Source organism: Equus przewalskii, chromosome 21 (assembly GCF_037783145.1).
Source record: "Equus przewalskii isolate Varuska chromosome 21, EquPr2, whole genome shotgun sequence".
Taxonomy (NCBI): Eukaryota; Metazoa; Chordata; class Mammalia; order Perissodactyla; family Equidae; genus Equus; species Equus przewalskii.
The window spans coordinates 26,646,773-26,671,643 of NC_091851.1; the positions used below are offsets into that span (position 1 = coordinate 26,646,773).

General features: G+C 49.2%; 1 protein-coding gene across 49 annotated transcripts in view; it reads left to right on the forward strand.

Annotated features, from left to right (window-relative positions):
• EPB41L1 (erythrocyte membrane protein band 4.1 like 1) overlaps positions 1-24,871 on the forward strand; it is a 118,242-nt gene that overhangs the window by 52,766 nt on the left and 40,605 nt on the right. For all 49 annotated transcript variants that reach the window (XM_008536302.2, XM_070588240.1, XM_070588261.1 and 46 more), the window contains 7 exons: positions 13,197-13,387; positions 14,356-14,520; positions 16,477-16,581; positions 17,185-17,227; positions 19,032-19,107; positions 21,919-22,137; positions 24,716-24,803. In XM_008536302.2, the coding sequence (XP_008534524.1) occupies positions 13,211-13,387; positions 14,356-14,520; positions 16,477-16,581; positions 17,185-17,227; positions 19,032-19,107; positions 21,919-22,137; positions 24,716-24,803 (873 nt within the window). In that variant the 5' untranslated portion in view covers positions 13,197-13,210. The remainder of the gene's footprint in view (positions 1-13,196; positions 13,388-14,355; positions 14,521-16,476; positions 16,582-17,184; positions 17,228-19,031; positions 19,108-21,918; positions 22,138-24,715; positions 24,804-24,871) is intronic.

The window sequence follows — 24,871 nt, forward strand, 5'->3', positions numbered from 1 at the left end:
AAAGGGGATAATCATCTCTACCTGGAGTAATACCAATGATCACACAATCAGAGTGATGGCATTTATTGAGCACTTACTGTATGCCATGTGCTGGGGTGATAAGTGCTTTGAGTTATCTCACAGCAACGCTGTCAGGCAGGTGCTATTATTATTATTATTTTTTTTTTTTTGAGGAAGATTAGCCCTGAGCTAACATCTGCCACCAATCCTCCTCTTTTTGCTGAGGAAGACTGGCCCTGAGCTGACATCCATGCCTATCGTCCTCCACTGTATATGAGGGACACCTACCGCAGCATGGCTTGCCAAGTGGTGCCATGTCCGCACCCTGGATCCGAACTGGCGAACCTCCGGCCGCCGAAGCGGAATGTGTGCACTTAACTGCTGCGCCACTGGGCCGGCCCCCAGGTGCTATTATTATCCACTTTTTATAGATGAGAAACTGAGGCTCAGAGAGGTTTCACAGGTTTTCACTGAGCTTCCACAGCTGCAAAGTGTGGGGCTGTCTGAGCCCAGAGCCCCTCTCTCTACCGTGACAGTATACCTGGTGCAGTGATGGGAGTACCAGGTTGGTGTCCCGCAGAGCCAGATGACTGATATGCCAGGGCTGGTCCAGGTGGAGAGGTCTGTGTGTTGGGTCTGGTGAGGCAAGGGTGGTTCTGTGGCCCAAGTACTCCTGTGGTCCCGAGGGGTAGGGGCAGAGAGGTAAGACTGGGAGCCCTGAGAGAGTGGTCAGCCTTGCTCTTCTCTTCTCGGGCAGGATCCCCTAGAAGTGGGGATGCTCTGGACTCCCTGCTCCCATTGGCTAGCAGGGAAGACTGGTTGGCCCTGACACTCGCCCCCTGCTACATTTGATAGGATCATAATGACCAGAAAACAGAAGGGTGGGAATGCAGAGGCACCAGCTGGGACTGTGAAGAGGAGGCCCTGTAGGAAGGGGACCTGAGCCTGGGCAGACGAATGGGAGTGGGAGCAGGTTGGCACTGCTTCCTTTGTGGGCAGGAGGCTTGTGGATAAGAATAGTAACTGACATTTCTTGAGCACTTATTATTATACCAGGTACTGTTTTAAGGGCTTACCTGTACGACTCATACAATCATCACAAAACCCTGTGAGATGGGAATTATCTTCTCCCCATTTTATAGATTGAGGGAACTGAGGCTTAGTGAGGGAAAGACAGTTGCTCAAGGTCACACAGCTAGGTTCTGGGGAGCCAGGATTCAAATCCAGGCAGCGTGGGTCAGAGACATGTTCCTGATGACCATGCCAGGCAGCCCACAGTTCCTTCTCAGAGTCATACTCAGTTTTATTCAATTTGAAAAATATTCACAGAGTAGCTCCATGCCAGGCCCTGTGTGACCTCTGAGGAAACATCCCTCTCAAGGGCCTCCAGTCTAGCTGGGAGGCACCGACACAACACAGGGAAGGTAAAGGGTTAGCTCTTGTGTGTGCTAAGCATGGATTCCTATTTCGGTGATCAGGGAGATTGAGGCCTTTGTGCTGGGCATCAAATGCCAAGTGGAATTTCGATAGTTGTTGAAGAAGGGTACCCACTCCCCTAGGTCAGAGGGGAAGGAAATAGGGATACTTTGAAGAAGAATGAGTGGTCTGGTGTGCATGGAGCAGATGGTGCAGGGGTCTGGGGGCACTGGAAGGTGACTCAGAAAGTCAGCTTGTGTTTGGGTCTTTGGCAAAGCTCTGGAATCCAGCAGACCTAAGCTCTAGTCACAGCTCCGCTTTGTACTAGCCATATGCCCTCGGGCACATCACTTAGCTGGTCTGAGCCTCAGTTTCCTCATCTGTAAAATGAGATAAACACCACACACCTATTTCATAGAGATCACGTTATGATGGTTGTTATGTAAAGGACCTAGCGCAGGGCTGGCACATCACAGGAACTCAGTAAACATTACCTCTCTCCTCCTTCCATCGCGCTTAAATGTCAGGCTCAGGTGTTTCCACTTGACAGGAGCCTGGAGGCTCCGGGAAGCTTTGCAGTTGTTTGGTCTGCGTGGGGCATGTACTGGGGCCTGACAGAACTACGCTTGGGAAGGTCCCTTTGGCGACTGCAAGAACCACAAGGAGGGAGTGGACTGCAGCCTTGCAGGAAAAACATCAACCCTGTGCCCTTGGAGGGCTGGGGCAGGGAAGATTGAGGCTGCACTAAGATGTCCCCTCTGGTGGTGGAAGGCTCAGCTGGTTGGGGGAGGAGCAGCTTGGAGTGGGGAAGGCCACAGGGGTCACGAATCTGGTTTGAGGCCTCATGAGATTAAGATGAAAAGCTCGTCTCCCTTCAGTCATTCTGAAGGTTGTGCAGCATCTTCTTTGTGCATCTGGGTTTTTTTTTCTTGTGAATAATTTCCTTTGGATGAATCCCCATCAGAGCTTCTTCTATAATAGCAGCAAATTGGGACTAAGTGCCTCACAATAGAAAGATGATTGAGAACGTTTTGGAACATCCAGTGGATAAAATAATACGCAGCCGTGAACAACCACAGAAATACTTATCCCTAGTGTATAGAGCTGTGCACTTGCAAAACTCTTTTGCATCTTTTATTCATTTCGTTTAGTTTCATGTCCCTGTGACAGAGGTGGGGCAGGGGTTAGATCCTGTGTGAGGAGATTCAGGCTGGGTTCTAATCTCCTTGAGGGCAGGATTCATGTTTTATTCATTGTTCTGTCCTCAGCTGTAGCTCAGTGACTTGCAAATGCTTATCTGGGGAGAGAATTGATTGAGTGAACAAAGCAGAGGAGAAGTGACTTGCCCAAGGTCATGCAAGTAGTAGGACCCAGGACCTGGTCTCCTTGTCCCTACTTCCCGCATTCTTCTGTTCACTACTCAGTATCCCTGAGGGGAGTAGGGCGGAGAGGTTCCCAGTGAGGACTTGGGACGCACACAGATCAGGGCTTAAGTCTTGGTTCTATCTTTCCTAGCCACCAGGCCTTGGCAAATTAATCTTTTTAAGCCCCAGTTTCCCCATCTGTAATGTGGACAGTCCAGGTACCTGCTTTTAGGGTTGTCAACACTAAGTGATTTAAGGCATGTAAAACTCTTGGCATGGTAACTAGCAAATAGTAAAGCACCCGTGAATGTTAGCTGTGATGATAATGATGACATAATAATGTGGAAATATTTCTGATGGAATTAATGTTATATGGGAGAACACCCTATAAAATTATGAGCACTCAGATTAAAGTGGTATAAAATTAGGTGTGAGCATAGATAAAGGTTGGAGGAGAACAGGCAGAGATGGAGTTACAGCGGATACTACAGGAAACAAATAAGACTCACTGCCACAAATCTTTTTTTTAATATTATATTTATTTTTTCTTTAGTTATAATTGCAAAAGAAATATGTGAAAAATCCTAATAATTCAGAAGTGTATTCTCTCCTTGGCTCCCCAACCAAAATTCTTCTGTGTAGAAGTGGCCAATGGTAACAGTGTGGTGTATGTCCTTCCAGGATATTTTGGATATTTTCTATGCCTACATAAGCATACAAACCCAAATGGGACCATAAATTGCATTGTTGTTTTACAGCTTGCTTTTTTCATTTAACTGTATATCAACCTCTTTCCATGTCAGTATTTATAAAATCCGTCTCAAACGTTTTCGCAATAGGTAGGTAATACTTTTGTAATTCATTTTTTAATGGATAAATGCTAATTAATTTGGCCAGCCCCCTGTTGATGGACATTTAAAGTTGTTTCCAATTTTACTCTATTCTAAATAATGCTGACGATGAATTCTGATAGTGTTTAAACAGTTAAAGAAAAATCAAGTGAGAAAGAGTCAGAAACTGAGACCATGAAAGTTGCCCAGGAAGGCCCGCTGCTTCTCTCTTCTCCTTTCTTCTCCTCTCCTCCCTTCTTGGTGGAGCCTGAGAGGGCAAGGACACTGAGGGCTGGCATGCTTGGAGGAGGCCCTATCTCTGTCACCCTCAAAGAGTGGGGATGTCCCAGGGAAACCCCTTCTTTTACTCACCCACTATGGAGCTCACCTGTGAAATTTTCAAATTCTCTTTGGGTGCTGTAAGCTGCTGCCTGGGCCAGGCTGCTGTTTACCCTCTGAGTGTCCTTGGACAGGTTCTTTACCTTCTCTGGACCTCAGTTTGTCCATCTTTATGGTAGTGACAGCCTTACTGATGACAGCCATTGCTGCCACTTACTGTCTACTATATGGCAGACATGGTGCCAGAGTGAGCTTCACGTGCATTCTCTCATTTAATTCTCACTAAATGCCTTTGAGGTGTAGCAGGTATTATTCTCATTTTACATGCTCAAACTGGCTCTCAGAGAGGTTAAGTAACTTGCCCAAGGTCCCCAAGCCAGTGGAGCTGGGATTAAGACTCTGGTGGAAAGGCCATGTTCATAACTGCTGTTCCATGCTCCATGCTCCTTTTTACCAACCCCTGGTCAGTGAGGTCCAAGCAGAATAATGATTATAAAAGGATCCTTTAAATTGTAACGCACGCTGCGTGTGGGAGGAATTGATACTGCTGTTATTATTTCTACATCCAGAGCAACAGTAGCTTTGGTTACATGGCTGACAGCAAGTTGGAGGTCGTGGGATGTAGCAGGATTGAGGGGGAAGAGCATGGGACCATGAGCCAGCAGACTTGGGTCCTAGTCCTGGCTCTACTCAACTGACTAGCTATCTGACCTTAGCCAGCCAAGCCAGCCTGGGGTAAGCCCACCTATTCCATGTGGCCGTTATGTAGCTCAAATGAGACAAAGCCCAGAAGACAGGCAGCTCATTGCCCAGCTCTCAGAGGATGCTCCACTATAGGGAGGTCTCCGTCTGCGTCTGTAGTCATCAATGTGGTCCAAGCGGGAGGCATTTCTCCTTTTTGATGCCGTTGCTCTGCAGGTCTGGGCATGTCACGTGGTCCCCGGCCCACAACTGCACATCAGTCTGTGGCTCCGCGGTGGCACGTGAAACCTTTGGGCAAGAAGCCAGTGCTGATGGGTGGCAGCCTCTTTGCATTGCTTGGTTTTATTTAATGCGGTGCCATGGGTACTGTAAGCCTCTGACAAATTGCCGTCTCCCCACTGCTGCGTACAGACCTGAGCAGCAATAAGAATGACTGTGGGCCCAGCTCCCATTTTGACCCCTCTGCCTCCATCAGGGGCTGGCTGGGAGAGTGGCACAGGGCCCCAGAGGCAGCTGTCTCAGCCTGCCCCCCTCCTCCCTCATTGCAGGCAGGCGTTTCACTCACGTCCACCCAGAGATTGTCACTGAGGAAGTGAATGTTTTGTTCTGGGGAAATCCCAATGGGCAATAACATCATCTCCAGAGGGGAAGAATAAATCTTAATAGGCTCTTTCTCTCCCTGTTTTTTCTTTTAATTCTTTTCTTTTTCTTTTCTGACTCCAGAAGTAATACATGTTCATGGTAGACAAATTGTCAGAGAGAGAACCCCCTAAAAAGCCAAAAAAAACCCCCACAAAACTCTATAATTCCCTCTCCAAGGGAATGCTATTGTTAACATTTCAGCCTTTAGACTTCATACTAAAGAGGGGAATATCTAATATTTTTTGAGCAATAAGTGTGGGTTTTGACACGTGTTAAGTGCTTTGTGGGCATGATCTGATTTAATTTTCACAGTAAACCTGTGAAGTAGGCAAGACTACCATCATGATTTTACAGATGAAGACACTGAGGCACAGAGAGCTTAAGGGGGTCTTGTTCAAGTTCTCCTGGTCTCCCATTTTATCCTTAACCACTAGACCATACTGCCTCTTCCTGATTTCTCCTTCCCTCCCTCTCTGATTCATATATCTATTTAGTTTCAGGAGGTGTATCAGTCAGATTCTGGCAGAAAACAGAATTCTACTCAGATGCTTCAGCTGAAGAGATATTAATAAAGGTGTGGACAGAGTTAAAGGAACCCACAAGGGGTACCCACAAACTAACAGTGACAGAAGCTGTTACCTCCCTTCCTCCTGAATGAGCAGAGGGAGGGAAGGGTGTTACCGGATTTCAGTGGTGGCTGGGCCCATGCGCGGAGCTGTCAGCAGAGGGGCTCAGCCCCCACCAGAACCACAGGGAGGGAAACTGGGAAGATACACTCCAACCTCTCTCTCCATCCACCCTCTGACCTCCTGTTACTGCCTCCCATTGGCCAAACCTAACCAGAAGTCAGCAGACAAGTGAGCTCAAGAGACAGTCCAAGGGGTCAACCTCCATCTACATCTTTGAGCAGGGAGTGGATGTAAGGGTGCAAATGAAGACTGACAGTCCAGGGGCCTGGTTGTAGGGGGATGGGGGAGATGTGCCCTCTGACTTCCCCAAAAGAGAGAAGAGTTACCTTGGTAACTGTGATTTTTGAAAACATCATTCAGAACAAAGAATCTCACTGTCTGCCTGGTGTTCTCTTGGTGTTTTGGTGTCTCTCACAGCCTGTCCATTTCTCTCTCTCTCTCCTCTCCTCCCTATCATTAATTCCTACCTGGTTCAGATTTCCCAAGAATACCTGGGGAAAAGTTGTCAGTGTCCAAGATTTAGACAAGAGCCTTACTGGCTAAGAATTAATTGTTCATGACCATGAGCGCACGTGGCTGTATGTGCCCTCGTATTGTTGTACCGCTATGCATATGTGTGCAAAGACATGCTTTTGGTATACGTATCATAAACATCTGTAATATACTCTCCTTTGTAGTTAACGTGACTTTAACTTGTGTATTTCAAAGTCCTCTTGTTCTCTGTAACATCCGTTATCTACCTTGCTCTGAAGTGGGGGGACAGGGGCTCTCATCCCTGTTTCACAAATGAGGAAACTGAGGCTCAGAAAGGAGAAGTGACTTGCCAAGGCCCAGCAGAAAGGAAGTGGCAGAACTGAAACAAGAAACAGTGGTCCTGATTCTGAGTTAGCTCTTCCTAGTGTGTTTGCCTTTCAATCTTGGGAAATTTCTCCTCGGCCAACCTCACCCCTGGGAGAAATTAGTGCAGGACAGACCCCTGGAGGCTGCTGAAATGCCGTGTCCTGGAGTGGACTTTGGAGTCAGAGAGACTGGGCACAGCCTTATGACCTTGGGCAAATCTGTATGCCTCTTTGGGGCCTGTGCATCCTCATCAGTAAAATAAGGATGATAATATCAGGCATTTGGATGGAAAGTCAGGTGCTTAAGTTCCGATAAGTCATCAGGAGAGGCTGGCTGGCTGGTAGCCAGAAAGGCTCCCGAGGTGAATGCAGTCCAGGTCTCTGGTCCTCGGTTGAGTAGAATTAAAAATTGACTCCTTGGCGTTCCACCCACCCATCACCCATATGTTTGTCCATTTATCCATCTTCCCATCCATCTGACACCAGACCCTCTGGGTTTGGATTCTGGCACTGCCATTTACTAGCTGTGTGAGATTGGGCAAGTTAGTTAACTTCTCAGTGCTTCAGTTTCTTCTTTTGTGAAATGGAGATAATAGGAGTACCTATTATAGGTTATTATGAAGATTAAATGAGTTAATTGATATTAAGGGCTTAGATCAGTGCCTGGCAAATAGCAAACTCTATAAACGTTGGCTGTTGTTATTTATCAAGAGCTGTGCTAAGCCCTGGGGATAATGGCAAATGAGACAAAGTTTTGTCTTTATGGATTTTATATTCTAGAGGAGGAATAGAAACAAATAAGTAAATCAATAAATAAATGTTTTTCATTTGTGATAGTTATTGTGAAAGAAAAAAAAACCCAGCATGCTTGTTTAGTGGGTACAGAGTTTCTGTTTGAGGTGATGCAAAATTTTGGAAATAGTGGTGATTGTTGCACAACATTGTGAATATAGTTAATGCTCCTGAATTGTTACACTGAAAAATGATTAAAATGGAAAAAACAAAACAAAATAAAACAAAACCAAAAAACCCAGGATACTGTAACAAAAACATAACAAGAGGGACCCACTTTAGACAGTGGTAAAGGGGCGCATAGATTGAGATCTGAAGGATGATGGCTGCCATGACAAGAGATAGGATGAGCCCACTGTCCACACAGAGGGACCATTAAGGGCAAAGCCTCAAGCTCAGGCAAGCCTGGTGTGGTTGAGGAGCAGAAAGGCAGTGTGACAGGCCCACAGCGTTGGTGGCAGTAGGGGATGAGCAGTGGTGGGAGCTGACACAGGGGCCATATGCAGGGATCTGTAGCTTTGATAAGGAGTTTGTGTTTTATTTTGACGGAAAGTCACTGGAGGTTTTAAAGGGGGCATCCAGTTGGAGTTTGTTTTTTTTTTTCCCTGAAGTCAGCTTGCCTGCTTTTTTTTTTTTTTAGGGAAAGACTCACCCTGAGCTAACATCTATTGCCAGTCTTCCCTTTTGTTTTTCCTTTCCCTCCCCAAAGCTCCAATGCATGCTATATATCCTAGTTGTAAGTCCTTCTAGTTCTTCTCTATGAGCTGCCATCGTAGCATGGCTACTGACAGATGGGTGGTGTAGTTTGGTGACGGGGAAATGAACCTGGGCCACCGAAGCGGTGAGAGTGCTGAACTTTAACCCCTAGGCCATTAGGGTTGGCTCCCAATTGGAGTTTTGAAAAGATCTCTGTGGCTGATCTGTGGAGAATAAACTCTGGGAGGGCCCAAGTGGCCACAGGGGGTCCATGAAGGAGGCTGGGGTAGCCACGTGGGCATGAGTTGAGAGTGGCTAGACCTGGGCAGTGGCTGTGGGAATGGAGAAAAAGAACAAATCAAGTTACTGGATTCAGAGATGCTGATTCATGCTAACCCTGGTTGGAGGGCCTGATGTATAAACCAGTTGATTCATTTTTAATGAGTGGCACAACTGCAGGCCAAGTGGATATTGCCTTGCCTAGACTATGACACTCTCCCGGCAGGCCACCCAGATGGAAAGCCACAGCATGCGAAGGCTTCTTAGTGTCCCTGGAAGGCAAGCCAGGGGAGCCAGCAATGGTTGCAATGTTGAAAAGAACCAGATGCTGACAGTCAGCTGGGCTGGCCCCAGACCTGGCCAGGGGAGCGTGTTGGGCCTCACCGGGCCTCTCCTCCAGACAGGGCTGGTGCGGGCACTGTCAGCATTTACTTCTCTGGCTGACCTTTCCCTTTTCTAATCCTGTGCATTCGGGTTTTCATATGTTAGTGTCATCAGTCTGGCCTTGCTGGCCTCTGTCTCTTAGAACATCTCTTTCTCCATCCATTCTGGGCAGCACTTATGAACTGATTCTCAGACCACTCCCCACGGTGGTTTCCCAATCCTGCTTGTAATTATAGACCCACTCAGCCTTCTTTTATTGAGTGCATACCATACCAAATGCTTTCTCTAAGTTATTTTTCTGAATCTCCATCACCGCAATGAGAGGGAGGGAGGAGTAGCTCTGTTTTATAGATAAGGCAACTTGAGGCTCAGAGAAGTGAAGTCACTTGCCCAAGGTCACAGAGCGAGCTAGTGGTGAGCCAGGGTTTAAGTCTGGGTCTCCCTGAGTTAGGTCTGCCCCTGGCCCCGCTGCCCTGTGAGGGGTCCATGAAATGATGGTGTGTGAAGCCCCTGACCCCTGGGCCTGGCCCCCAGCAGTGCTCACCGATGAGAGTCTTGCCCTTTCCAGCAGAGTGACACTCTGACTCTTACGAGGCTGCCTGTATCACCTGTGGTGTCTTCGCTTCTCCCCAGGTCCACCCTGTCCCTCCTGCAGGCTGTTGAGGGCTCACCCTCATAGGCTTCTCATTCCAGGGTGTCAGAATGTCAAGGCCTCCTGTCTGTCCTCTGCACAGCCCTACTTGTTCCCATGTCTGGGCGTTTGCCCACATGGTGACTCAGCCCAAACGCCCTCCCTGCCATCTCCTGTCTAGATTCTCACTTTTTCGAAAACCTAATTCCACCCCACCATCCCTCTACTCGCTAAGCCTTCTTTGGGAACTCCAAACCGTATTCCCAATCACCAGGTCCCCACACTCTTCTTGAGGCTGAAACGTACACTGGCAAATCTAAGTCATATGATGCCCGGTGTTTAACTGTTTCCTGGGTGAGCATCTTCCTCCCATGTTGCAGTGAGCTCTACAGGAACCAGCACATGCCCCCCCAGGTCCCCTACGGTGCCTGGCCAACCTGGCTGCCCAGCGGGCTCCCTCAGTCCATGCTGACCTGGACCTGGGCAGAACATTGTCCACGTGACTGTGTGTGACAGAAGCCCAGGCCAGGTTCTTGGCTTGCTTTCTGTGGCCCAGTGAGAGAACCAGGCCGTTATCCCTGGACTCGTGAAATAAAGAAGGATCTCAGCATAGGTTTAAAAAATAATGTTATTTTTCTTCTCAATTCATAATTTTTTTTTTAAAGTTTAGACAGATTTTATTTATCTCTTTCTCATCCTGTCATACCAAGCCATGTGTGTTGGAAGAATTTATTTTTTAACTTCTAATTTTTTTTTACTCATTCAAGAAATCTCCAAGTATAGTAGAAAAATTGAAAACTACAGTTAAACAGAAAAATGCAAAATAATCTGTACGCCTGCCATCTGGTCATCCATGGTTAATACTTTGCTGAATTTCCTGTATCTGTGTGTGTGTCTTAATCAAAATAGGATCAGTCTGTACAAACTGCTTTTTCACTCAAATATTTTCCATGATTTTTTGTATCATCTTTTTTTACTCTCCAGAGTGGATGAACCATCATTTATCTAAGCAGCCTCTGGCCATGGGGTTCATTGGTGGTTCATGCTACATCCTTGGCTTCCAGCCTGGACCTGAGTGCTTTCTCCTTCTGAGAGATTCTGTTGAAGTTTGCTTGAGGCAGCAAAGTGCAGTGGAAAGAATAATGGCCTCAGAGCTAGGATCTGGGAGTCAGGAGGCTGGATGGGGAGGAGAGTGGGCGGAAGGGACCAGGGCAAACCTGTCTGAGGAAATGGCTGTCACTCAAGTCTCTTTTGTTCTCTGGGTTTCACCTGTGAAAGAAGAAGAGATTGAATCATCTCAAAAGACTTCAGCTCCTCTCATCTGGGTTCTGCTAGCACCAGGCGTTCACTGCCAGCAGGCTCTGCTGGAGACCCAGGCAGCGGAAGACTGTGATATTTATTTAAGATTGTTCTCTGGACTATTTCCAAGAAGACACAGGCCAGGGGAAGGTTCAGAGATTATGGACTGAAACCAGACTGAAGCCGAGGGGAGGAGTAGATGCGCTGGAGCCTCTAGGCTTCCTGGGCCCATAAGGGTCATGTGGATTCTGCTTCTCACAGCAGAAAACATACAGATTAGTCTGTGGATTCTTTTTTTTTTGAAACAAAATTAAGCAGGCATGTATTTTAAGGCTCCTTTCCTATAGGCCTTATCTAGCGTAATGGCCCATATCCTCCAGCGCAGGCTTAGAAGAGATCCAGAGCCAGGCAGACACATCTCAGTTTGACTCCACGAGGCTGTGAGCTCCCCCAGAGCAGCTCTTGTTGCTTTGTGTCCTAGCCCAGAGTCGGCATTTGGTGTCGTGTAAGCCACAGAGAGCCTTTATTTAACTATGGCTTTAAGTTAACCTGTAATGCTCAGGGTAATGACATGAGTGGCGAGCATTTCTGGGTGGGGATGAGGCAATGTGGACCAAGGCCTTCCCTTCCTCCTCATCTTACTTCTAAACAGCAGCATCAGTAACAGCAAACCCTCTCGTTTGTTCTATTAGCTCCAGCTTATAGAGTGTTCCACTCATTATCCACTCTGGAGACTGAGGATGCTTGTGACCTGTCCAGGGCCCTAAAGCTCTCGTGTGACCAAGTGGGGTGCTCAGGGCCCCTGACTTTTTGTCCAGTGCCCTTTGCTTTGGGCCGGGCTGATGCGCCCTGGAATGCAGGGAGAGAAACTGAAGAATAAAAAGGAAGTGTGAGTAAGGGCTTAGTGCATGTGCATAGCCCAAGTGGATCCAGGGTCTGTCTGTCAGTCTGCCCATCGGAGGCCTCCCAGGGTGGATGGGATTGGGGAGGGACCTGCCAGGTCTAATCTGGATCTTTCTCACTTAGTATGATGGATTTGGAGGAAGGCTCTAGACTCAGGGGTGAGCATTCTCACCCATTTCTCTGTTCCCTAGGTTTTAGCTCCAAACTTTCTTTTGAGGATCCACTGATTGGGGTCAGAAATGGGTGCTTTTGCTCTCTGAAAAAAACCCGACTGGTAGGTTAAAAAATATATATGTATATTTAAAATACAAGTAATTCCAAAGTGTATAAGGTAGAAAATGAAGTTCCCTCTCTTATCCCACCCCATGGAACGCTCCCATTTTCCTTTATCCACTTCTGAATTATTAACCCCTCTTAACAGTTTGGTGCGTATCCTTTCAGATCTTTTGCTACATGTGCACAAACCCAGATATGTATTCTTGAGGTTATTATTTTGTTTTTTAAATATAAAAATGGGACCGTGCCATTCTCTCTTCTTTTCTCTCTTTGCAGTCTGCTTATTCCAGCAGAATAGCTGGGCAATAGGTCCTTGATTCTCTGAAACCTCCTCATTTCCTGCTCCAAGGGGAAATGATAAGAATAGCCTATCCCAGACATAATTTCTCTAAGTCTTTCGCTTTTCGGATGAGTCCTAGTGAGGTGAAATGACTGCCCCATTTGTGGCAGACCTGGGGCCTGAGCCCAGTTCTCCTGACTTTTACGTCATCAGGGCTATGCATTTTTTAAGAATGCCTTCCTGTCTTATACCTTAGGATTCATCCTGACAACATCCCTGTGAAGTCAGTGGGGCAGGACTTATTGAGACTTGGGGCATGAAGAGCCTTGCCCAAAGTCAGTGCTGGAAGGGCCTGGAGCCTGGGGCTCTTTTGCTTGAGTTCAATTTATCCAACGTTCATTGAGAGGCTACTGTGTGCCAGGTGGTATGGTTAAAGTGACAGCCTGGCTGAGGGCCTGCCTGGAGGTGGTCACTGATTGTCCCTTGTGCTCTTGGCAGAGTGGGGCTCCCTGGAGAGACTCTCATAGTCCCTAGGAAGGGCCTAATTCCAGACCTGGACCAAGAGATTGGACTCCTTGAGGAGTTACATGCACACAAGGGTGGGAAGGGGTCTGTGACTTTGGCTGCCACCACTTACCCCTCACTTCTCATGACTCTGTCCTCATCCCGACTTCCTTTGTCTCTCCCTCCCTCCCTCCTTCCTTCTCTCTGTGGCTCTTTGTCCATTTGTCTCCATCTGTCTCTCTCCGCGTGTGGTTCCTGTCCCCCTCACTCTGTTCTATCACACCATTGCTGCCCCCTCCCCTGTCACGTGCTCTCCTTCATGCCAATGCAGGCGTGCTGGTCACCATGACAACAGAGACAGGCCCCGATTCTGAGGTGAAGAAGGCTCAGGAGGAGGCTCCACAGCAGCCTGAGGCAGCCGCTGACGCGACCACCCCTGTGACCCCCGCAGGCCACGGCCACCCTGAGGCCAACTCCAATGAGAAGCATCTGCCCCAGCAGGACACACGGCCTGCTGAACAGGTGTGTGCCTGAGAGCATGGGCATCCCTCTTCCTGCCCAGCCAGTCCTCCAGGGCCGGTTCTTAGGAGGGAGGAAAGAAGGAAGCTGAGATTTGTCAATGACCCGGTACATGCCGAGCTCTGGGCTGGGGGCATTGTGTTCATTTTTATATTTAATTCTCCCAAACCTGAGAGGGTAACTGTTAATTTCACCATTTTACACTTGGAGAAACAGAGGTCCAGCAGGATGAAGTGAGTCACCCAAAGTCACAGTGCTATAAAGTGTCAAAAGTGGAAGTCAAATCTAGATCTAATGTCAAAAACCGGTGTTCTTTCAACCTTATTTTCCTACCCCCCCTGAGCCTGTCCATTCTTACTTAGCAAGCCCAGTGTGACCCCAGAGCAAAATTCATCACTCTGAGGAGAGAAGGGACTTGGGGAATCATCTAGCCATCAAGCTCACATGTCCCTTAATTCACAACAGGCCCACAGAGGGCAGGGACTTGGCCAAGGTCATTGAGGGTGTCAGCGGCAGAGTTAGGACTAGTGGGCAGGGCTCTGACCACTCTTCCCTCCATTAGATTAGTCCACAGTTCCCAGCCTCATGCTAAACTCAGTGACAGACCGAAAAGGAGGAGACGAGATGGATGCCCTGATAACTCATGCACTGTTCTAGGGAGACAGGACAGCTCTGGCCGCCAGGTTTGGTTTTGTGGGATGCTTCCACCTGCAGAGGCTTCCCATGACAGCAGGAGCCTGTGGGGAAGCAGTAGACCCCTCAAATCAACCACCCCATTGCACACAGAAACTCTGGTTTTCCTCCTATACACACTCACCATAGACCCTGGTCACCATGGGGGTCTTGGAGGGCAGTGGCTCTCATTTTGGGGTCTGTCTTAGCTCCAGCTTCCTCCTTATTGCATCTTGTTTGGATGAAAGGCTATGGTTTCAAGCTCACTGACCAAACTCTTCCCTTGGTTGGCCCTACAGAGCCTAGACATGGAGGAGAAGGACTACGGTGAGGCCGACGGCCTGTCAGAGAGGACCACGCCCAGCAAGGCCCAGAAATCGCCCCAGAAGATTGCCAAGAAATACAAGAGTGCCATCTGCCGAGTCACTCTGCTCGATGCCTCTGAGTATGAGTGTGAGGTGGAGGTAGGGACCCAGCACCACATGCCCCCATCTTGGCCCACTGGCCTCAGAGAGGGTAGGCTTCTAAGTGCACTCAGCCCAGGCCAAGCTGGAGGGCATCCATTCTTCATAGAGTCCTGGACTGACCATAGCGTCTCAGAGAGGTGACCTGGCCAGCCCTCCTTTGTACAGATGGTGGCACTGAGGCCCGGAGAGGGCTGTTATGATTACAGATAGAATTAGACAAGGCACAGGGCTGGCGCCAGGAAAAGGTTTCTCAGGGTGGCTGTATCTTGGCAAGCAGCTACCACCTAAGGGCTGATCTGTAGTCTGGTAGGCCTAGGAACTGGGCTCTTTGATGTCACCCAGCAGACACTGATGTTTCACCCAGAATCATTTTTATGTATTTATTGGGTGGAGAGAGGCATCCTCACTTGTGAATCCCCCTGTCCAGGGTACCAGGACGAACTGGTCACTTGAGGATTTCATGGTAAGGAGGTTCCCCCATGCACAGCAAGGTGGCCCATTGGAAGGACTCTCTCACCCAGGCCATGTAGAAACCCTGTGGCATGGTCCTGACCCACTGTAGGTGGCAGGGCGGACACCTTGTCTCTGAGGTCAGCCCTCCTGGCCCCACATTTACCATCTCCTTTCCTATATAGGCTTGAACTCCCACCTTAATTCTGAACTCTCACTTGCTCGCTTAGAGGTTCTGCCCCAGTCCAGGCACCATTCCCAGCCCTCTCCACGTGTTTGGAAGAGTCCAGAGAGTGGCCTTACTGCTGAGCCTTACAAGACCCACCTCCCTTTCTCCCCTGTGCCCTGGTCTTAAGGGATGTGCCTTACTTCTGAGCCCTGGGAGGCTGGGTCCCTCTTCTGGCAGGGTTCTGTTTTTGCTTTCTTTTTTAAATGTTTATTTCTTCTATAGAAGAGTTTCAGGGTGAACACCTTACCTACTTCTGGGTAAAAGAGTACCTACTTTTTTCCTCTCCTACCCACACTGGCCCCAGGATGCTGTTTCAGCCTGCCCTAGAAGAGCCAAGAGGGTTTGGCTGAGGCCAGGTCCACTCTCTCCAAAGGACTGTTCCAGGTTCAGGAATCCCTTGGCTTCCCAAAGTTGTTCTCCGCAGTCAGGCCTGGTCCCATCCCTGGTGACCTCGCCAGACCTGCAGGGACCTGACCGTCTCTCTAGAGGCCCCTGCCTCTTTGAGTAGTGACTACTTCACAACTCCCCCTGCCCTGTGATCCTTTATTGGTGCTCATCTTCACACCTGTGGATTTAGGGTACCCAGCAGGTTCTGGGCTTTGTCATTCTGAATCCTCAGGCCCAGGTGGTGTTCAGAGAGGTACCACGGCTTGTTGTATGGGAGGTTGGGGTGGGGCGTGGTGATGGCTCTAATAGTGCTGCTTCCAGCCCAGGCTGACCTCACTTGCTGCCTGGGTGTGGTGAGGGCGCTCCAGGCTGGCTGTCCTGGATTTCACTCAGACTTAGTGTAAAGGATGGGGCCAGGAAGGAGAGTCATTCTGGGACCCTGCGTCCCAGGCCCTCCCCTTCTCCCCTGCCCACTTCCGTCATATTTCAGGTGGCTCTTCTCTTCCTCTCACACCCAAAGCTTAGACTTTTAGTTTTCTGCTCCTTGGGTTCAAAGTTAGCCTCCTTCTCTTAGTCGCCATAAAGGAAGGAGAAATTAATCACTTCCCCACCCCTACTCTAACCCTCTCCCCACAAGCATGTCTAAGATCTGGGAGGACCCCACCAGGGCTTGGAAAAAGGTAGTCGATGAGCTGGGCATTAGTGTCGCCGGAGGATCCCTTAGGACTTGGAGAGCTGAGCCAGGTGGGTGGCAGGAGTGTTGACATCCTCTCCAGATGCTGGAAGTTCCTTAGGGGTTTTCAGGGTCTCCTGGTGGATCCTGGGGTGTCTCCCCACCCCACCCTGAGGTATGTCCCAGCCTCACACAGCTCTTCTCTCCTCTTCAGAAACATGGCCGGGGCCAGGTGCTATTTGACCTGGTCTGTGAGCACCTCAACCTCCTGGAGAAGGACTACTTTGGCCTGACCTTCTGTGATGCTGACAGCCAGAAGGTACCTGGGCTGGGGCGTGGGGCTGACAGGAAGGCCCCCTGTAGGGGAGACCTCTTTCCTTAGGCCCCTATAGTCCTGGCCACATCCCATGGCTTCTGTCAGTCCTCAGATCTTCATTAGGCACCTTCTGTTTGCACATCCCCAAGGTTCAGCCAGTGCTATCCGTTGTGAGTTCTCTGTCTCCACCCCTCTAACCCAAACCTTTCTTGGGGATCTGGAAATCACTCCCAAATGGGTGTCTGGAGAGCCATGGCCTTGCTTCCTGGGGGAACTGAGGCACTCACCCCAGCACCTCTTCCCCACCCTTAGGAGGCTCCTGGCTGAGTTTCCTCCTTCCTACCAGTCCCACCACAGCTGCATCATCTGTTCACTGTGCTGTCTCAGGGCAGTGCCAGCCCCAGGGCCCCAGGTCCCACGCCCTGTGGTGAATCGAAGCCTCATTCCCTCACCTCCCGGTCCTGAGGAAAAGGGCCCAGACGATTCAACCAGAGAAGGGTGTTCCCTGCCAGGAGCTGTCAAAGGGCCTTTCAGGCTGCTTCTCTCATAGCCCTATCCCGTCTTCTCCTCCATCTTCCCTCTAAAGAATTCTATCTTCTCTTGCAGAACTGGCTGGACCCCTCCAAGGAAATCAAGAAGCAGATTCGGAGTGAGTGGCCTGCCTTGATTGGAATATGGTGAAAGGGTGGGCGGGGCCTCCAGGCCACAAGGGCCCCAGTTGTGCTGCTCCCAACGACTTTGGGAAGTGCATTTAGACCCATGAGTTCATTTGCTGTGGCAGATCTTCAGAAAGGCAGAGCGGGAATGACTATTTAGCATTGCTTTACAGATGAGGAGCCCAAGGTTGGGACAAGAAAAATGTCTGTCTAGAGTCCCACAGCAGGTTAGCAGAGGAGTCAGAGATGCATTCAGGATGTCAGCCCTAGAAGGGACCTGCGGAGTCATCTAGGACAAGGGGACAGACTGATGGCCTGAAAATAGCCACCCTCCTGTCCAGGGCCGGTGCAGACTTCAGTGTTCAGTGACTCTTGGCTCAGCTCAGAATCCTTGTCCACACAGCACTCCAGAGGCCACTGCCAAGTGATAGGAGTTAACGTGTTGGGAAGGCTAGGCGAGTCTCTGATCTTGGCCATCTGCTGTATTTACTGGTGGGTGACTGAGGCCCAGAGAGAGGCAGTTATTTTCCCAGGTCACAGAGCAAGGTATTGGCTGAGCCAGGTCTTGAGCCCTGGCCTCCCAATGCCATCCTGCACTCTTTTCAAGGCCTGAAATGAAAACAGATGAGCAAGCCAACAACCTGTCTTTTCTGGCCCAGAAAGAAAAGACATGTTGAGAGGGGTGGGGCAGCCTTCAAATGGCAGAAGGGAGAGGTAGGTGGCCTCGGCCAGGGGGCTTGCAGTAGGTGGAAGCCTGGAATCTAGAGGCAGAGATGCCTCCACTGAGGGCTACTTCCCCTTGGCTGTGCTTAGGCTCCCTTGTCCCCAGGCTGGAAAGCTGTAGGGAGCCTGCTGCCATGACAGCAGGCAGCTGTGCCCAGGGATGCCAGCTGATTCTGCATGAGTGGGCTCAAGGATTTCTTCCTGTAGGCCTCCTGTAAGTTGGAGACAAAGAGGCAGGCGCTCAGACAGAGCACGCTCCTCTGGGGCTGACAGGGTCCTAGGCCTAGGCTTCAGGCTGTCCCCAGGTGTCCCAGCCCAGCTGGGAGGCCTGCCTCTCATGCCTGAAAAGAGTCAAAACACGTACAAGTGGCTGAGTATGCAGTGTTTGAGAAGGACCAGAAGCTTGGAAAAGAGAAGCAGCCAACAGAATCATCAGTCTTCAGCATCCCTCCCCAGGTCAGGGAGTCGGTCCCTCATCCCCACAGCCCCCGCAAAGAGAGAATTGCAGTTTACAATGGCAGAGTGAGGGCTCTGAGAAGTCCAAAGTTAAGAAACTTGTTTAGCATGGTACTTTCTAGATGTGTTTTCTTCCCTTCAACATCCTGTGCCATAGATTTTGGTATAGAGGAGGGAGTACGGGCTCTGGAGCCGGGTGGCGGCTGGCTCTGAACCCCAGCATTGCCACTTCCTGGCTGGGTGACCTTGGGCTGGCCACCTGACTGCCTGGGCCTCAGTGTCCTCATCTGCAAAATGGGGATGATTATAGGACTTGCTCTTGGGTTGTTGTGAGGTTTAATGAAGCAATGTTTGTAAAGTAATTAACGGTGTGCCCAGCATGCACCATTGGTTTCTTTCTTTCTACCTTCCTTCCCACTGCTAGTTCACAAGTCTCTTACCCTGGGCCTCAGTCTCCTCAGCTGTCAAGTGGGAATAATGTTCCAGACCCCCTGATTGGACCATCCTGAGATTTTAGATATGAGAAGACTTTTAAAAATTGCCCATAGGATGGTGCGTCTAGGCCACCCACTTGGGTGATAGGGCCTCTCTGATTTTTCCCCCATCTTCTCCTCTCAGGCAGCCCCTGGAATTTTGCCTTCACAGTCAAGTTCTACCCCCCTGACCCTGCTCAGCTGACCGAAGACATCACAAGGTGAGGACCATGGAGGGAGTGGGCAGGTGTACTGGCCATATGACTAGGAGTGAGGGCACCTGGTCCTGGGAGATGCAGGATGGTGTATGATGGCAGTTGCAAACTCAGATGCCTACTGAGGCTGGGCAGACGCCGTCAACAAAGGAAGCTGACTCAGTGCAAGAGAAAATGATACAAACACAGTGGCCAATGGCAGCTGACCCTTGACTTTAGAGGGGGAAATGTCACAGGAAGCAGTGGGGACCAATGTGAATTCAGAGGACAGACGCCATCTAAAACAGTTTTTGTATGTGTGTGTGTGTGGAAGATTAGCCCTGAGCTAGCTGCTGCCAATCCTCCTCCTGTCTCTGAGGAAGACTAGCCCTGAGCTAACATCCATGCCCATCTTCCTCTACTTTATACGTGGGATGCCTACCACAGCATGGCATGCCAAGTGGTGCCATGTCCGCACACAGGATCTGGGCCGGCAAACCCTGGGCTGCCAAAGCGGAATGTGTGCACTTAACCGCTGAGCCACCGGGCCAGCCCTAAAACAGTTATTGTTCAGCTTGGGCAATCACTGCCATGTGGGAATTGGGCCCGATTGTTGGAGTGAAGTTAGAGATTTGAGAGTAAAAACCACAGTTTTTAAATGTTGGCAACTAGTTCAAACTTTTTAGAAAAATGGTGTGGGTCATCTCTAAGAGGGACAGGCCAAACACATCTGAAGGCCGATGTGCTGGGTGGCCCGCCAGTTGTCGACTTTGGGGATAAGGAAGGAGTGGGTCACAGATGCCTTTGCACATGGGAATCTGGTCCTGCATGCTACTCTGTGCACACATCAGGCGTGGGGGGGTTGTCTAGTGAGGCATGTGATCCCCCATGGAGGCAAGCCCAGGCTGCGAGGGTGAACATGGATTGTATGTGCAGTCTCACTGTGCCTCAGGGCCAGTAGGTAATATGACTTGAAGATGGAAGAGGGTACAAAGCATCCTTCAGGATCAGAGCTTCTATGGGGCTCATCCTGTCTCTAAAACCAGAACAGGGAGAGACCCTTCTCCTTATTTAAACCCCTTCCAAAGAGAGAATCTTACTTCCTGAGATCCTGGGGCTGTGTCATCCATGTGCTGGGCCCTACGTGCCTACCAACAATAAGATGTGGGCTTGGAGTTATTCCTACAGCAGGAGAGGGGCAACCAAGCCAGCCTCTCCCTCCCACTGGGTCCCTCCTTAATGTCGGCTGCCTGTTTGCCAGGCAACAGGCCAAGGTCAAAATGCTGACTCTGGCCTTGGGAGATAAGACAGATGTCCCTGTAATAGATCAGGCCCGAGGCCTTGGCCTCATCAGCCCTGCTCTAAGCCCTGAGGTCGGCTTGGGGCCAAGATTCAGCAGCAGGGTCTGGACTCCATCCTCAAGATGGCTGAGAGCTTTAGACCAGCTCAACCCTCTCCCTCATCTTGCCTGCTGATGCCTCTCCTCTTTGTGCCCGTCTCTGGGCATTGGGCTTCTAGGGATACCAGGAGGGAATTAGCCCTGCCTAACGTGGATGACCCCAGGGATGGGGTGGTAGTAGCAGCTGATTTAGTCAAAAACATTTAGGCCCAAGTAAACTGGTCAAAATGACAAATTGATTGAAATGAAGTATTGGTCAGAGTGTTTTGCAGTGATTTCTGAGTTTTCAGACTTGAACAAAACGCCCACAAGCTCACACTTGGTGCCTGTGATGTTTGAGCTGCTGCTGATTCTGAGCCTCTGCCTTGGCCCTGAGCACACACTGAGGCTGCGCATGCTTTTGTCCAGAGCTTCAGTTCAGACTGCAAAATAATGTCATGGAGCAGTAAAAATTATACTAAGTGAAAGCCACTTAAGAGGAAAAGAAATAGGCAATTGAAAAAAATGGTGAAACATAGCAAAATGGGCAGGGAGGCATTGCTGGCTGAGAAAGAACTGAAACATTTTTTTTAATACACAATAACTGAAAAAGCAATAAAAAATGGTTTAAAATGGTTTTAAAAATTATAAAATCATCCAAGTGTGCATAAGAGTTATAAAAAATCATGGCCCAGTGGTTGGAAATGTTTCTTTTAAACCAATTTGTTTTTAGACAATTCACTTAGAGCTGGAGGCAAGATGAAAAAAGTTTTGACGATACATTGGCCAACAGGTCCATCTGGGCTGTGGGGTATGGTGCAGAAGTTAAAATGAATGAGGTCAAGTTGCATGGGCTGACCTGGGAAGGGCTGTAAGGCACATAGCTGCGTGTGAAAGAGCAGCTGTAGCATCAGATGTAGCATTTGATAGCCCTGGCATGTTCAAAACACCCACGAATCAAAACCACAATGCGTTGCCATATGTCTGTGAAGGAAAAAGCTGTAAAACAGCACAGTGATAACAGGGGTTACCTCCAGGGGGAAGGGATTAGGACCAAGAATGGACATCAAGAGGCAATTTAGAGTCACCTCTGAAGTTTACGTTTTTTCCACAGTAAAAATAATTAAAAATATATGACATTAAAAAAAAATGGCCAAACCAGCAAAGCAGTGTTATTTAGCTTGAAAATGAGTTAGAAATTGGAAAATGCCCCCCAGTAGGAAAAATTTCTCAAACTTAGAAATGAACAGAAATGTTTCAAGTCATGTGAAATGGTGCAAAACCGTCTAAAGGACACACCCAAATTATTAACACACAGAATGCCAGTGTCTGGGACCATTCCTTTCCTACCGAACTGAGTGTTGGTCAGTTTGGTTCTGGTGGCTCAGGGGACGGCTGTGCTTGGGGGCATCTAGGGAGGGAGCGGCCCCGTACCTATGCCCGCTCTCCCCTGTCTCCAGATACTACCTGTGCCTGCAGCTGCGGGCGGACATCATCACGGGCCGGCTGCCCTGCTCCTTCGTCACGCATGCCCTGCTGGGCTCCTACGCTGTGCAGGCTGAGCTGGGCGACTATGATGCTGAGGAGCATGTGGGCAACTATGTCAGCGAGCTCCGCTTCGCCCCTAACCAGACCCGGGAGCTGGAGGAGAGGATCATGGAGCTGCACAAGACGTATAGGTGAGAGGCTCTCCGCCCAGGGCCCTCCCTGGCTCCTCGGCCAGTTGACTAGAACTTTCCCTGCTAGGCCTCCAGATGTTGTGCCGTAAGTACCCCACCTGGCTCTCCCCCTAACTTGAGGTGCATCTGAGGGCAAATCATCTCATCAAATGGGAATGAGAGTAGCTAACTGTGTGACCTGAAATGACCTCTTGGGGGCCTCAGGTTCTTAAGCTTCTATGTGGCTGTGTCTTTGGCCTCTGAGAATCAGTCTCTTATCTGCCAACTAGAGATAATCATGATTGTGTGTCCCTGGGTAAGGGTCCTGATGTCTTGATCTGCACATAAAGTCCAAAAGTTTGCACTCTAAAGCGACTGCCTGGGTTCACATTCTGGCTCTGCCACTTTCTAACCAGGGGTGTCGAGCAGGTCATTTCTCTTCCCTGTGCTTTAGTTTCGTCATCTGTTCAACGTGGGGGTTAATAAAACCTGCCTTGTGGTGTTGTTGGGAGGACTAAATAGCACAAATTAAAGACACATTACATGTCGGCTATAATTGTTGCTGTTTGTGATTTGATGGGTTGAACAGTTGATTGTGAGTGGAAAGCACGTTGTTCCAGGAGTTGCAAGATAATTAACTAGATGGGTGATTGTGGGCTGGCTATTTGACCTGTCAGCCCCATTTTTCACCTGAACAGTCATGTGCCACGTAGTGACATTTTGATCAATGACGGAGCGAATACGTGACAGTGGTCCCAAAAGGTTAGTACCATTTGGCCTAGGTGTGTGGTAGGCTATACCATCTAGGTTTGTGTAGGTAACGCTCTATGATGTTCGCACAATGATAAAATTGCCTAATGGCACATTTCTCAGAATGTATTCCCATTGTTAAGTGACACATGACTGTATATCTATGGACTTAGATTATCAGTGTTTCTCAACTATTGATATTTGGGGCAGGAGAAGTCATTGTGCAGGATGTTTGGCATCCCTGGGCTCCAGGCAGCAAATACCCATACCACCCCCTCAGTCACTGTAGCAACCAAAATGCCCCCCGCTTTCCAAATGCCTGATGTGAGGGTGATACTGCTCGCTGGGAGGAACCCCTGGAACTACATGGTCTCTAGAGTCCTGTCAGGCTGAAGGGCTGCTTTGGGCTCTCAGTCCAGGGTTGTTATGGGAACCCAATGTGATAAATGTGAATGTGTGTTATAAACTATAAAGTGCTGTGCGAATGGGAAGGGCTGTGGTGGTATTATCTCATTGCTAGTGAGGATAGAGGGAATGTGGAGGGTTGTGTCCTGGGGGCTGCATCTGGAGAGGAGGCCCAGGGCCAGATGTGGAGGGATTGTGTATGTGGAGAAGGACACCTTCTGGGATGTGATGGAATGCTAGGTCTGGGGTGGCAAATGTGTCTTTCAGAGACTCTCACGTCAACTCTGGCTAGCAATGGCTGCTGTCGTATGGTGTTGAGTGGGATACTGAAGCCATGCAACTGGTTAGCAGTGTTGCCTTGGGCTCAAGAATAGGGAGTGATGGCCTGCCTGGCATCTCTCTGTCTTCCCTGTTATAGGTAGCAAGATGTGTTAGGGATGTGCGAGAGACCTAATAATTCACAGGAAGAAGTTCAGATCATTCTGGGCTGGAGAAATACTAATGGCCATCCCTTTAGCTTTTCCAGCTGTTTTGATGTAAAGCACATTGACACCTGGTATCCAGGTATCTCACACAACAGCTCACTGAGGTAGACAAAGCAGAGGAACCCGAGGCCCAGAGGATATGAGACAGACGTAAGTGAAGTGGTTGAGAAGGGGCACAAACTCTTGGGCCGTAGTGTCTGGATTTAAATCCTGACCTGGCTACTTAATAGCTCTGTGCCCTCAGGAAGGTTATTCAACCTCTCTGTGCCACAGTTTCCTCATCTGTAAAGTGGGAATAATGATAATACCTACCTTATAGAATTGTTATGAGGATTCAATGAGTTCATACATGTAAAGTGCTTGGAACAGTAACCAGCACATAGTACTCAGTAAATGTTAGCTGTGACTAAGTGTAAAGTTTACAGTTTCCTGGCATCCAAAGCAAGGAAGGAACTCGATGAATTACATAATTCTTCTTTTCAGAAAGGAGAATGTGCGCCTCTTTCTCAGGGGAGATTAAGTGGTTTCTGATACAAAATTCTGAGAGAAATATCTTATGTGGGTAATAATGTAGGAGCCCCTGGGTGATTATAATGAACAATGCCTTTCGCATAGGTTTCACAGTCATGGAGAAACAGAATTTATGCCTCACAATTAACTCAGTGGCAGAATGAGGCAAAAATCCTTACTTCCAGCTCAGCCCTTGAATACTCCTGGAGGAAACAAGACTGGACCTGAGCTTTGGCGGGAACGGGGTTCGGTGGACTGAAGTGGGGTCTAGGTGTGCACCATCCTGCACTGATTGCAGAGGACAGGGCCTGAGAGAGACCCAGCCACGTGCCTACTCCAGAACGTTTGCCTTCCTAGAATCACAGGTTCTGACTGTGACCACCTTCAGGCAGCAGGACTCAGGCCTGGGCCTTTTCCATGGCCATCTGTGATCGCTTTCTTTCCCTTAGGGGCATGACCCCAGGAGAAGCAGAAATCCACTTCCTAGAGAATGCGAAGAAGCTTTCCATGTATGGAGTAGACCTGCACCATGCCAAGGTACCACTGGGTCCCAGGGTCCCCCTAGTGTCTGAGGGGGTGCCCCCAATGCACTATCAGGTTCTTTC